The sequence below is a fragment of the Heterodontus francisci genome, chromosome 36, assembly GCF_036365525.1.
Source record: "Heterodontus francisci isolate sHetFra1 chromosome 36, sHetFra1.hap1, whole genome shotgun sequence".
NCBI classification, from domain to species: domain Eukaryota; kingdom Metazoa; phylum Chordata; class Chondrichthyes; order Heterodontiformes; family Heterodontidae; genus Heterodontus; species Heterodontus francisci.
The window spans coordinates 52,553,603-52,568,848 of record NC_090406.1 but is presented as its reverse complement, the minus strand read 5'-3'; the positions used below and the strand labels follow the sequence as shown (position 1 = coordinate 52,568,848).

At 46.3% G+C, this 15,246-nt stretch overlaps 1 protein-coding gene across 1 annotated transcript; it reads right to left on the bottom strand.

Moving 5' to 3' along the window:
- Window positions 1-1,407: 1,407 nt before the first annotated feature.
- Window positions 1,408-6,120, bottom strand: LOC137351831 (zinc finger protein 436-like). Its single transcript, XM_068016726.1, has 2 exons — window positions 5,995-6,120; window positions 1,408-4,230 (listed from the first exon to the last, which is right to left on the bottom strand). The coding sequence occupies exon 2, from the start codon at window positions 3,933-3,935 to the stop codon at window positions 2,901-2,903; it is 1,035 nt and encodes a 344-aa protein (XP_067872827.1). The 5' UTR covers window positions 3,936-4,230; window positions 5,995-6,120; the 3' UTR covers window positions 1,408-2,900.
- Between the last annotated feature and the right edge of the window lie 9,126 nt (window positions 6,121-15,246).

The following is a 15,246-nucleotide window of genomic DNA, read 5'->3' as shown; positions in this document are numbered from 1 at the left end:
TGTACCCCTAGACAAGTTGTTCCAGGATAAGGTACAATGCTGGCAGCTACTTGAAATGTGAAACATTATTGATATACGTTCAGTCCACAAAAAGGATAAAATCCAATCCGGACAATTACCACTCCATCAGTCTACTCTCAATCAGCAGCAAAGTGATGGAAGGTGTCGCTGACAGTGCTATCAAGCAGCACTTACTTCATAACTACCTGCTCAGCGACGTTCAGTTTGGATTCTACTGGGGCACTCAGCTCCTGACCTCATTAAAGCCTTGGTCCAAACATGGACAAAGGAGTTTAATTCCAGAGGTGAGGCAAGAGTGATATTAGGATAGCATCTGACAGAGTGTGGCACCAAGAAGCCCTAGCAAAACTGAAGTCCATGGGAATCAAGAGGAAAACTCTCCACTGGCTGAAGTCATATCTAGCTCAAAGGAAGATGGTTGTGGTTGTTGGAGGCCAAATATTTCAGCCCGAGGACATCACTGCAGGAGTTCCTCAGGGCAGTGTTCTAGACCCAACCATCTACAGCTGCCTCATTGATCCTCATCATAAGGTCAGAAGTGGGGATGTTCGCTGATGATTGGAACTAAACACTGTACAATCGCAACTCTTCGGGTAATGAAGCTGTCCATACCCAATGCAGCAAGACCTGGCCAACATTCAGGCTTTAGGCTAACAAGTGGAAAGTTAACATTCGTATCACATGTGCCAGGCAATGACCATCTCCAACAAGAGAGAATCTAACCAACTCCTCTGGATATACCCCTTGGCAATAACTGGCTATTCTACATAAGCAATTCACTTGAATCCCCAAAGCCTGTCCACCATCTACAAGGCACAAATCAGGAGTGGAATGCAATACTCTCCACTTGGTTGGATGAGGGCAGCTCCAACAACACTCAAGAAGCTCAATACCATCCAGGACAAAGCAGCATGCTTGATTGGCACCCCAACCACCACCTTAAACATTCACTCCCTCCACCACTGGTGCACAGTGGCAGCAGAGTGCACCACATACAAGATGCCCTGCAGCAACTCACCAAGGCTCCTTCAACAGCACCTTCCAAACCCTCAGCCTCTACCACCTAGGAGGACAAGGGCATCAGACGCATGGGAACACCACCACCTGCAAGTTCCCCTCTAAGTCACACACCATCCTGACTTGGAATTATATCACTGTTTCTTCACTGTCGCTGGGTCAAAATCCTGGAATTCCCTCCCCAACAGAACTATGGGTGTACTTACAACACATAGACTGCAGCGGCAACTCACCACCACCTTCTCATGGGGAATTAGGGATGGACAATAAATGGTGGCTTATATCCAATGAACGAATGAATAAATAAAACCTAGGAGGCTTCGTCATATGACCTGCAACCACCCACAGTCCTCCATCTGTGGCGTCCTACCTTTTCGACTGGATTAGTCTTCAACAGTCAAACGGCTGTTCCCCCATCTCCCATATTAGTTGATGCCCGTATGATTTTTCTTCCAGATGTGTCCAGGAAAGTAATCTTAAATTCATTAAGAGACCAAACAATCATGGAGGATTCAGGACCCTAGTATCCACCGCCCCTCATTTGATCAGTTCTCTGCATTTGATCAGCCCTTACACACAGCTACCTGAGAGTTTGGCTCTCATAGACAAGCAAACCCATTCTGAAATAATCTGGAATACAGAAATCTATCCTTTAACATTAAATGACAAAGGCCCTTCCTTGTAATTTTTACATTTTTACTCTCTAACCAGAGTTTCCAAGCTTCTTTTTAGCTCAGTGGTTTAATCTAAGCGAAGTTTCCTGCAATTCCTGAAATTTCTGCCTCCAAGCTACAGGCATTATACAATAAACAATAGCCATCTTACAGTGTCATAGTTCGTGAGATCATGGGATCGACAGGAAAATGGGCTATGGGTACTCTCCTGCTAAGTGATGGTATGAGATGACTTGCCCAGGCACCTCTGCCCCACAGATGGTGGCAGCAACTAACTGGAGCGCCCACAGAAAATTACCATTTCCTCCATTAAAATACGATATTCAGCTAAAGGACAATGGGTCCTGCCCCTTCACCTAGTGTGTTTCCTGTTGAAATACGTTTCTCTGCCAGGTTAACTAGTGAAATTCTCTTTCATTTCATTGCTAGTTTCTCCTTTGCAATGGAATTCTCACCACGCTCTCTCTTTCTCCTGACGACACTGGTGCTCTCTTACAGCCTCTCGTTGCAGCATTTCCAGCTGGAATATCGGCTCTTTGTCTTTTTCCTCTACCGCTAAACAGCCTCACTCACTATCCAAATCTGTCTCAGTTCATTGACATTTCTGAGAGCGCTGTTCGGTTTACTTTAAATTCTAAATCAGTCTGAGCGTGTGAGCCATAAGCTGCCACCCCTGCCAGGTTGTTGGGCAGGGCCTCTGATTGGATGAAGTCCTCTGTAATTGACAACTGGGTGGGTAAAGACACCATCTTGTAGAATTATACTGGAAGCCCACAGGCAACCTTTAGTGATAGCAGTCAAAGTGTTTGAGTGTCCATAGGAAACATGTTGATTAAAAGCCCATTGGGTGAGACTGGATATTCAGTGCACTCGACAGCAGAATCACATGTAGCAGGATACAAAAGGTCCCGTTTACAATCTCTGCATCTTGTTATTATTTACGGAGATATTGGGCAGGAAAGGGAACACTCAAGAGCATAGAGATGCAAGATCCACTTACAGGAGTGGCTGATGATGCTAAACTCAAGAGAAAGTCTAACATAACTCAAACATGTCATAAATATACACTCAAAATATTAAAATCCAGCCTAGATCTAGAGATTAAGATCAGCATAAACAAACCCAAATGCCAGAATCAACCTGGTTTGAGTCCTGGATGTCATTAACAGCAGAATCTACCCACTGTAGTTAAATGTGAACTCGCTGGTGTGTCAGCAAGTTGGATGAACGGGTGAATCCTTTTCCACACACAGAGCATATAAATGGTCTCTCTCCAGTGTGAACACGTTGATGTGTCACCAGATTGGATGAGCGGGTGAATCCCTTTCCACACACAGGGCACGTGAACGGTTTCTCCCCAGTGTGAACATGCTGGTGTGCCAGAAGGCTGGACGAACGAGTGAATCTATTTCCACACACGGAACAGGTGAATGGCTTCTCTCCAGTGTGAACACTCTGATGTGACAGCAGGTTGGATGACCGAGTGAATCCCTTTCCACATACACAACAAATGAATGGCCTCTCCCCAGTGTGAACTCGCTGGTGCATCAGCAAGCTGGAGGATTGAATAAATCCCTTCCCACACACAGAGCAAGTGAACGGCCTTTCTCCAGCATGAATACGATGGTGTGTCAGAAGGTGGGATGACCGAGTAAACCCCTTCCCACACATGGAACAGATAAATGGCCTCTCCCCTGTGTGAACAAGCTGGTGTGTCAAGAGGTTGGAAGATTGAGTGAATCCCTTCCCACACACGGTGCAGGTGAAAGGCATCTCCCCTGTATGAATGCGTTGGTGTCTCAGCAGATGGGATGATCGAGTGAATTCCTTCCCACATGTGGAGCAACTAAACGGCCTCTCCCCGGTGTGAACTCGCTGGTGCGTCTGCAAACTAGATGACCGAGTGAATTCCTCCCCACAGGTGGTGCAGCTGAACGGCCTCTCTCCAGTGTGAATTCGCTGATGTGCCAGCAGGTTCGATGAACGAGAAAAGCTCTTGCCACACGTGGAGCAGGTGAATGGCCTCTCCCCAGTGTGAACTCGTTGGTGTGCCAGCAGGTTTGATGAACGAGAAAAGCCCTTCCCACACATGGAACAGGTGAATGGCCTCTCCCCAGTGTGAATGCTCTGGTGTGCCAGCAGGTTGGGCTGCTGACTAAACCTCTTCCCATCGTGACTGCACATAAACGGCCTCCCCTCCGTACTGATAAGTTGGTCGATCATCAGTGTGGCCCGTTTGAAAATTATTCCGATAAACACACGCAGAACACGTGTACAGTTTGGTGCAATGTTTTCTCAGGCTGATTAAAGCTCTTCTCACAGAACACTCTCACGAAGGTGGATGTGTCTCTTGTGTTCTTCCAGTCATACTGATCTTTTCCTACAGACAGAAGAAATCATATTCCTTCTATATTCAAATGTTAATGGTATTCAGGTCCTGATAAATCAAACTATTGTCAGATCTTGATGTGATGTTTGGTTTGAGCTTCCCGTCTGTAAATCCTCCACTTGTAATACCCTGTGAAATAAATGTGCATGTCTTTATTCTAAGGGCAGGATAGAAGTTCAGAGCAGGCAGTTCTAATTTTGCTAGAACATTCTGACTCTATAGCTTCTCCAAAGCTGTAAATCGCAGATCCTACAAACTCTTCTTCCTACCTCCATCCTCACTGTTTGAAATACAGACACAATCCAGTCTTAGTTTTGTCCTCCCTCAACTTGTCTCTCATCCTCTCCTGAAGGTACTGATTGATCAGTCACCACATATGCCCTGTAGATGGGCAAGCAATTATTCTTCTGTATATCCTGTCCAGTGAGTTTTGGCTGGAGATGAGACTTCAGGTAGCATCAGAGATGAGAACATACTGTCCTCAACTGATGCCACCCGCATACTTTCCAGTTACTGTCACTGGAAAGCTGTCAGGAGTAGGAACCTTGGCTGATTCTCCCACTGCTTCCACCTGCTCACTGAGACCCTTGGTGAGAGCAGCCAGTTCAGCACAGATAATGGGTCTAGCTGATCTAAAGTGCAGGATACTTTAAAAGGAGAGAGGGACTGTGGAAGGCAGCCGACAGTGAAACAAATGGCACTATGCCATTAAGTAAAGTTAGTGCAAAAATCTTTAAAACACTAAACATGGGAGCTAAGCAAATATTTTAAAAAGTAAGATACAGGTGTGAGCATCAGCTCAGTGAGCAGCACTCTCATCCATGGGTTCAAGCCCCACTCCAGACACTTGAGCCTAAAAATCCAGGCTGACGCTCCAGCGCAGTACTGAGTAAGTGCTGCACTGTGCAGAGGTGTTGTCTCTCAGTTGAGAAGTTAAACCGAGACCCTGTCTGCCCTCTCTATGGAGTGATACACTTGCATTGGAGGCAGTTCACAGAAGGTTCACTACGTTGATTCCTGAGACGAAGGGGTTGTTTTATGAGGAAAGGTTGAGCAGGTTGGGTCTATACTCATTGGAGTTTAGAAGAATGAGAGGTGATTTTATTGAAACATACAAGAATCTGCTGGGGCTTGACAAGGTAGATGCTTGTGGGGGAATCAGAACTAGGGGGCATAGTTTCAGAATAAGGGGCCAGCCATTTAACATGGAGATAAGGAGGAATGTATTCTCACAGACAGTCGTTAATCCATGGCATTCTCTACCAGAGGACTGTAGAAACTGAGTCAATACATTCAATGTTGAGATAGACAGGTTCTTGAACTACAGGGGAGTCAAGAGTTATGGGGAATAAGCAGGAAAGTGGAGTTGAGGCCAAGATCAGATCAGCCATCATCTTATTGAATGGCAGAACAGGATTGAGGGGCCGAATGGCCTTATCCTGCTCCTATTTCTTATGTCCTCTCAGGTGAATATGAAAAATTGCATAGCCACGACTCCAAAATGAGCAGGGAATTTATCCCCAGTTTCCTGGTTAATATTTATACCTCAATTCATCATCACCAAATAAACAGATTATCATATTGCTATTGGTGGGATCTTGCTGTGCGCAACTTGGCTGCCAAGTTTCCTGTAACAGTGACTACACTTGAAAAGCACTTCATTGGCGATAAAGCGCTTTGGGGAATCCTGAGGTTGTGAAAGGTGCTATCGAAATGTAAATCTTACATTTTACAAAGACTTAAGTCACTAAAATAAAATCGGCTTGCAGCCATTTCAAAGAGAGGAGAGCTGATCCGTCACTGCCCCTTTAACCACACGACCCCATTAGGAGCTTGCCCCTCCCCCATCCTCGGTGTCAAACGAATAAAACCCGACCAAGTAAAAAAACTCACAAATGTCAGTGGATTTACTCCACATCACGAGGCCCGAAGTTATAAAGAAGCCGACAAATCTCCAACCACGGCATTTGTAACGGGAGGAGCCGAAAGCCTGATAGCACAGCGACAACAACGGACCTCACTCCCGCTCAAACAAAGAACCCGCAGGCCCCGCCCCCAGACACAGGCCCCGCCCCTGTCCCTCTCCATATAATAAAAGCAAAATACTGCAGCTGCTGGAAATCTGAAATAAAAACAATACTCAGCAGGTCTGGCAGCATCTGTGGAGAGAGAAGCAGAGTTAACGTTTCAGGTCTTTTTTTTTAGTTAGTTAGAGATACAGCACTGAAACAGGCCCTTCGGCCCACCGAGTCCGTGCCGACCATCAATCACCCATTTATACTAATCCTACACTAATTCCATATTCCTACCACATCCCCACCTGTCTCTATATTTCCCTACCACCTACCTATACTAGGGGCAATTTATACCTATATAAAGAGCAAGAGGGTAACCAGGGAAAGGGTTGGCCCACTCAAGGACAGAGATGGGAATCTATGCGTGGAGCCAGAGGAAATGGGTGAGGTGCTAAATGAGTACTTTGCATCAGTATTCGCCAAGGAGAAGGACTTGGTGGATGATGAGCCGAGGGAAGGGAGTGCAGATAGTCTCAGTCATCTCATTATCAAAAAGGAGGAGGTGTTGGGTGTCTTGCAAAGCATTAAGGTAGATAAGTCCCCAGGGCCTGATGGGATCTACCCTGGAATACTGAGGGAGGCAAGGGAAGAAATTGTTGGGGCCTTGACAGAAATCTTTGCATCCTCATTGGCTACAGGTGAGGTCCCAGAGGACTGGAGAATAGCCAATGTTGTTCCTTTGTTTAAGAAGGGTAGCAAGGATAATCCAGGAAATTATAGGCCGGTGAGCCTTACGTCAGTGGTAGGGAAACTATTAGAGAGGATTCTTCGGGACAGGATTTACTCCCATTTGGAAACAAACGAACTTATTAGCGAGAGACAGCATGGTTTTGTGAAGGGGAGGTCATGTCTTACCAATTTGATTGAGTTTTTTGAGGAAGTGACGAAGATGATTGATGAGGGAAGGGCGGTGGATGTTGTCTATATGGACTTTAGTAAAGCCTTTGACAAGGTCCCGCATGGCAGACTGGTGCAAAAGGTGAAGTCACACGGGATCAGAGGTGAGCTGGCAAGATGGATACAGAACTGGCTCAGTCACAGAAGACAGAGGGTAACAGTGGATGGGTGTTTTTCTGAATGGAGGGATGTGACTAGTGGTGTTCCGCAGGGATCAGTGCTGGGACCTTTGCTGTTTGTAGTATATATAAATGATTTGGAGGAAAATGTAGCTGGTCTGATTAGTAAGTTTGCGGACGACACAAAGGTTGGTGGAGTTGCGGATAATGATGAGGATTGTCAGAGGATACAGCAGGATATAGATCGGTTGGAGACTTGGGCAGAGAAATGGCAGATGGAGTTTAATCCGGACAAATGTGAGGTAATGCATTTTGGAAGGTCAAATGCAGGTGGGAGGTATACAGTAAATGGCAGAACCCTTAGGCGTATTGACAGGCAGAGAGATCTGGGCGTTAAAGTCCACAGGTCACTGAAAGTGGCAACGCAGGTGGATAAGGTAGTCAAGAAGGCATACGGCATGCTTGCCTTCATCGGTCGGGGCATAGAGTATAAAAATTGGCAAGTCATGCTGCAGCTGTACAGAACCTTAGTTGGGCCACACTTAGAATATTGTGTGCAATTCTGGTCGCCACACTACCAGAAGGACGTGGAGGCTTTGGAAAGGGTACAGAGGAGGTTTACCAGAATGTTGCCTGGTCTGGAGGGCATTAGCTATGAGGAGAGGTTGGAAAAACTCTGATTGTTTTCACTGGAACGACGGAGGTGGAGGGGCGACATGATAGAGGTTTACAAAGTTATGAGTGGCATGGACAGAGTGGATAGTCAGAAGCTTTTTCCCAGGGTGGAAGAGTCAGTTACTAGGGGACATAGGTTTAAGGTGCGAGGGGCAAGGTTTAAAGGGGATGTGCATGGCAAGTTTTTTACACAGAGGGTGGTGAGTGCCTGGAACTTGCTGCCAGGGGAGGTGGTGGAAGCAGATACGATAGCGACGTTTAAGAGACATCTTGACAAATATATGAATACGAAGGGAATAGAGGGATATGGGCCCTGGAAGTGCAGAAGGTGTTAGTTTAGGCAGGCATCAAGATCGGTGCAGGCTTGGAGGGTCGAATGGCCTGCTCCTGTGCTGTACTGTTCTTTGTTCACCCGGAGGAAACCCACACAGACACAGTGAGAACTTGCAAACTCCACACAGGCAGTACCCAGAATTGAACCCGGGTCGCTGGAGCTGTGAGGCTGCGGTGCTAACCACTGTGCCACTCTTCTTCAGAACTGACAAAGATTAGAAATGTAAAAGGTTTTAAGCAAGTAAAGCAGGGGTGGAGCAAGAGATAACAAAAGAGGTGTTGATAGGACAAGGTCACAGAGAATAACTGGCCAGAAAGTCATGGAACAAAGGCAAATGGTAAGTTAATGGTGTGTGAATAACAAAGCATTAGCACAGAGAGGGTGTTAATTGAGAGAAAAATGAACAGCCCTGGCCCCAAGCACAACATGACTCATACATCTTTCCCTCCCTCCGTCAGCATTCCGAAGGGATCGTTCCCTCCGTGACACCCTGGTCCACCCCTCCATTACCCCCACTACCTCGTCCCCTTCCCATGGCACCTTCTCCTGCTATCGCAGGAGGTGTAATACCTACCCATTTACCTCCTCTCTCCTCACTATCCAAGGCCCCAAACACTCCTTTCAGCTGAAGCAGCAATTTACCTGTACTTCTTTCAATTTAGTATACTGTATTCGCTGCTTACAATGTGGTATCCTCTACATTGGGGAGACCAAACGCAGATTGGGTGACCACTTTGCGGAATACCTCTGCTCAGTCCGAAAACATGACCCCGAGCTTCTGGTTGCTTGCCATTTCAACACCCCCCGCACTCATGCCCACATCTCTGACCTGGGATTGCTGCAGTGTTCCAGTGAACATCAACGTAAGCTCGAGGAACAGCATCTCATTTACCGATTAGGCACGCTACAGCCTGCTGGACTGAACATTGAGTTCAATAACGTCAGAGCATGACGGGCCTCCCCTTTTTATTTTTAGTTATTTTTTTCTTTTTTATTTGTTTATTTTAGTTTAGTTTGTTTCTACTGTGCCGACCCACTGTTTTTTTTCATGTTTGTGCTTGGGGCCAGGGCTGTTCCTTTTTCTTTCAATTAACAATTGGGCGGCACTGTGGTGCAGTGGTTAGCACCGCAGCCTCACAGCTGTATCCGGCTGCTGGCACAAGCACATGCCCACTTGGCCTCCAGTGTGGAAACCGACTGGAGGGGTACAGGAATAAAAACAAAAATGCTGGAAATACTCAGCAGGTCTGGAGCATCTGTGGAGAGAGAAGGAGAGTTAACGTTTCAGGTCAGTGACCTTTCATCAGAACTGGCAAAGGTTAGAAATGTAATACGTTTTAAGCAAATAAAGCGGGGGTGGGGCAAAAGATAACAAAAGGGAAGATGTTGATTGGACAGGGTCACAGAGAATAACTGACCAGAAGGTCATGGAACAAAGACAAACGGTATGTTAATGGGATGGTGAAAGACAAAACATTAGTGCAGAGAGGGTGTTAAATGACAGAAAAATCAACAGCCCTCGCCAAAAGCACAAACATGAAAAAAATAGTGGGCAGGCACATGGTTAAAAAAAAATTGAATTTAAATAAAATGAAACAAAAATGTAAAAGTAAAACTAAAAATAAGAAAGGGGGGGTTGCCGTCATGCTCTGAAATTATTGAACTCAATGTTCAGTCCAGCAGGCTGTAGCCTGCTGGAATCAGTAAATGAGATGCTGTTCCTCAAGCTTGCGTTGATGTTCATTGGAACACTGCAGCAATCCCAGGACAGAGATGTGGGCATGAGAGCAGGGGGGGTGGGGAGTGTTGAAATGGCAAGCGACAGGAAACCTGGGGTCATGCTTTCGGATTGAGTGTGTGGAAGTGAGCAGAAAGGCATGGCACTATGCTTAATGGGAAATATAGCCAAGTTAGGAATAGTAGCTTTGCTGAGCTTTGATTTTAAGTGGCAGAAACCACAATGAGATAGTTAAAAGTAAAGTCTGAGAGTGTGAGATTGCAAAGAATAGCCAACACCGGTAATTAAAAGGACATCTGTTCTTTTCTGGCCTGATTGTGTGACTCCCTGTGGTTTGGAACAAATGGACTCCTGTGAATCAAATGATGTCCATCCCTGTGTGAGTGAAAAGGAATGTAGGGCCCCTCTTATCAGTATATACTACCCTGCTTTGGGTAACTGCAGACTGCATGAAACACTCAGGAATGTAAACCTAATAGAGATAGCAGGATGCGCTGCAATTACTTGTCACAAGGTAGAAACAGAACTCATGATCAATGTAGGGAGTGAGACCAGAATGTTTATTGATGATTCCTATGCGCTTGCTAATTAGCTTGCATGTCTGCTTTCTTTTATCTTGCTGGTACAAAACAATATTTTATTAGTAACAAGTATGTATTGAGAATGGAGTGTATTGTTAACCTCAGTAACAGATTTACTGAACCAGACTGAATGCAAAAAGAACTCAGATTTACAAGTGGAGGTGTTCCGCAAAGCGGTTACCCAGTCTGCGTTTGGTCTCCCCAATGTAGAGGAGACCACATTGTGAGCAGCAAATGCAGTATACTACATTGAAAGAAGTACAAGTAAATCACTGCTTCACCTGAAAGGCATGTTTGGGGCCTTGGATAGTGAGGAGGGAGGAGGTAAAAGTGCTGATATTACTCCTCCTGCGATTGGCATGGGAAGGTGCCATGGGAAGGGAACGAGGTGTTGGGGGTAATGGAGGAGTGGACCAGGGTGTCACAGAGGGAATGATCCATTCGGAATGCTGACAGGGGAGGGGAGGGGAAGATGCGTTTGGTAGAGCCATCACGCTAGACTTGACAGAAATGGCGGAGGATGATCCTTTGGATGTGGAGGCTGGTGGGGTGGAAAGTGAGGTCAAGGGGAACCCTGTCGTGGTTCTGGGATGGAGGGGAAGGGGTGAGGGTAGCAGTGCGGGAAATGGGCCGGACATGGTTGAAGGCCCTGTTAACCACAGTGGGGGGGAATCCGCGATTGAGGAAAAAGGAAGACACATCAGAAGCACTGTTGTGGAAGGTTGCATCATCAGAACAGATGCGTCAGAGACGGAGAAACTGGGAGAGTGGAATGGAGTCCTTCCAGGAGGCAGGGTGTGAAGAAGTGTAGTCGAGGTAGCTGTGGGAGTCAGTGGGCTTATAATGGATATTAGTAGACAGCCTATCCCCAGAGACGGAGACAGAGAAGTCGAAGAAGGGAAGGGAAGTGTCGGAGATGGACCATGTAAAGGTGAGAGAAGGGTGGAAATTGGAAGCAAAGTTGATAAAGTTTTCTCGTTCGGGGCGGGAGCAGGAAATGGCACCGATGCAGTCATCAATGTACCGGAAAAAGAGTTGGGGGAGGGGGCCTGAGTAGGACTGGAACAAGGAATGTTTGACATATCCCACAAAAAGACAGGCATAACTAGGACCCATGTGGGTACCCATAACAACACCTTTTACTTGAAGTAAGTGAGTGGAATTGAAGGAGAAGTTGTTCAATGTGAGAACAAGTTCAGCCAGGCGGAGGAGGGTGGTGGTGGATGGGGACTGGTTGGATTTCCATTCAAGGAAGAAGCGGAGAGCCCTCAAACCATCCTAGTGGGTAATGGAAGTGTAAAGAGATTGGACGTCAATAGTGAAGAGGAGGTGGTTGGGGTCAGGAAACTGGAATTTGTCAAAATGACATAGGGTGCAGAAGAGTCACAGATGTAGGTGGGAAGAGACTGGACCAGCGGAGAAAAGATAGAGTCAAGATAGAAAGAAATAAGTTCAGCGGGGCAGGAACAGGCTGAAACGATGGGTCTGCCGGGACAGTCCTGTTTGTGGATTTTAGGAAGGAGGTAGAAGCGGGCTGTCCGGGGTTGCGGGACTATCAGGTTAGAAGCTATAGAGGGAAGATCTCTGGAGGAAGTGAGGTCAGTGACAGTCCTGTGGATAGTAGCTTGATGTTCGGTGGTGGGGTCATGATCCAGGGGGAGGTAGGAAGAAGCATCTGAGAGTTGGCGCTCAGTCCCTGCAAGGTAGAGGTCGATACGCCAGACAACAACAGCACCACCCTTATCTGCAGGTTTGATCATAATGTCGGGATTAGACCTGAGAGAATGAGTGCAGCAAGTTCAGAGGGAGACAGGTTAGAGTGAATGAGGGGAGCGGAGAAATTGAGACGGCCGATGTCTCACCAACAGTTTTCAATGAAAAGATCAAGACCGGGTAAGAGGCCAGAGGGAGCGGTGCAGATGGAGGGAGAATGCCAGAGGTGGGTGAATGGGTTTGCTGGTTGGGAGGAGGACTCCTGGTCAAAGAAGTGAGCCCGAAGGCAAAGGGGAGGGGCGACACAGTGGCGCAGTAGTTAGCACTGCAGCCTCACAGCTCCAGGGACCTGGGTTCGATCCTGGGTACTGCCTGTGCGGAGTTTGCAAGTTCTCCCTGTGACCGTGTGGGTTTTCGCCGGGTGCTCCGGTTTCCTCCCACAGCCAAAGATTTGCAGGTTGATAAGTAAATTGGCCATTGTAAATTGCCCCTAGTGTAGGTAGGTGGTAGGAGAATGGTGGGGATGTGGTAAGAAATATGGGATTAATGTAGGATTAGTGTAAATGGGTGGTTGTTGGTCGGCACTGACTCGGTGGGCCGAAAGGCCTGTTTCAGTGCTGTATCACTCTAAGACTAAGAAGAGCTCAACATCATGCCGAGTGCGAAATTCATTGAGGTGGGGGCTTAAGGGGAAAAAACGGAGTCCTTTGCTGAGTACAGAATATTCAGCGTCAGAGAGGGGAAGGTCAGAGGATACACGGCAAGGGGTCAGATCAGAAGGGGTGGGGTCAGAGGGAAGTGAAGGGGAAGAAGCATGTGGAGGGCCATTAGTCCCCATCAGCTGCTGGAGCTTGCATTCCTTAACACCTGAAAGGAAGAAAAAACGCTTTTTGTTAATGCGTTGGATAAGACAAAGGATGAAATGAAATGGCAGAGCAGAACAGCTTTGAGATAAGGTGAGGCAGTGCTTCTGGAGAGAGAAGTCCAGTGTGTACATGTAGCAGTGCATAGCACTGAGTGTGGATCTCAGGATGCGGCAAGAACAGCAGTCCGAGGAACATTGTATTTCTCGGAGATACCTGTAATCCTGGGTGGATTCAAAACATGAAGGATGAAACTTCAATTGGAATCCACGTGGAATAAGTCGGAGCCAGAGACAGTCGCCGAGGAAGGAGATGTGACTGTGAAAACGAGTTTTGGTAGACACTTTATCAAACACCAGGAAGGAAATAGAAAGCAATGAAGGTGAACAAGGTAAAAGAGACTAATGGATAGGACCTGTTCCCCAGCTGAAATGGATTAACTTGGATCATCTCAGGGATGTCACTGTCACTCTGCATCAGGGTGTTTCTCATGTGCTTGCCTGCTGAAAAGGAGGCTGATGCTGCAGTTTAGTCATTTCATCTCGATAGGGATTTTGATAGTAGCCATGGTGCACTCTCCCTCTTCGACCAGATTTACCTACTTGAACAACAACAAATATTTATATAGCGTCTTTAAAGTAATAAAATGTTCCAAGGCCCTTCACAGGTGCGTTATAAAAGATGACACCGAGCCACATAAAGAAATGTGAGGTCAGATGACCAAAAGCTTGCTCAAAGAGGTAGAGTCATAGAGTCAGTCAGTTCCAGCATAAAAGGAGGCCATTTCATCCATTGAGTGCATGCCGTCTCTCTGAGGAGCGATACACTCAGTCTCGCACCCCTGCTCAACCCGCTCAGCCCTGCAAGTTTATTTCTTTCAAGTGGCCATCCAATTTCCTTTTGAAGTCATTGATTGTCTCAGCTTCTACCACTCTCGTGGGCAGCGAGCTCCAGAACATTATAACTCGCTGGGTGAAAAATTCTTCCTCATATTCCCCCTGCATCTCTTGCCCAAAACCTTCAATCTGTGTCCCTAATCCTTGTACCATCAGTTAATAGGAACAGTTTTTCCTTGTCTAACTTATTTAAGTCTGTCATAATCTCTTACACCTCTATCAAATCGCCCCTCAATCTCCTTTGCTCTAAGGAGAACAACCCCAGCTTCTCCAACCTAACCTTGTAGCCAAAATCTCCCATCCCTGGCATCATTCTGGTGAATTTCCTCTGCACCCTCTCAAGGACCCTCACATCCTTCCTAAAGTGTGGTGACCAGAATTGGACACAATACACCAGTTTGTGCCAAACCAAAGCTTTATAAAGGTTCAGCATAACTTCCCTGCTTTTGTACACAGTGCTTTGGTGCTTTAGTCCTTAAATTAGATTGGTTAAAGTAATTTTCTATCAGTTTTTCTGTTCATTTAGGTCCCTGTTGTCCTCACTGTTGTTATCAATTTGCCTTTTATGCAACTTAGTGGGCAAAAATGTTTTGAGCTGAAGAATGCAAGGGCCAGCCTAACTAATAACAGATGCTGTTGAATTCCCAACAGCAAATTCTGACCCTCATGGTGACCCAGAAAAACTATTTCCTCAGAATATTGCCCTTACCCCCCTTAGAAAAGAAGTTGATGTGCCCTGTACCCTCAGGGCATCCTGAAATCCTTCTGATCCAATGGATTATTTTTAAAATGCATTCACTGTCATGTGGGCAAATGCAACAATCGATTGGTAAACCACAAATCCATAAAAAACAGTAAATGAACTGAGCAGTTTGATTTAAGGAAGAAAGCTGATCCGTACACCTGCAGTGTGACCAATTGGATATCTCTTAAAGAGTTAATAGAGACACTATGAGATGAATAGCCACCTGTTCACTATGATTCTATGACCACTCACTTCCCTTTAATGTTGAAAAGTACAAGCTTTTCCAATTTTTCCTTTTAACTCAGATTCTTAACACTGGGGATTGGTCTTATGGCTCTTCTCAACGTCCTTCAGTACTTTACAGCACTGTGCAGTTGGACCATGATGACTTCTGATTTGTACTAATTCATTTGGATTAATGCACGATCTACTGTTGAATGTAGCAGCACATACAGCGACATGTGTGCAATGACACCCTGGGCTTTAGGGCTCTCATGCTGTTACTAGTT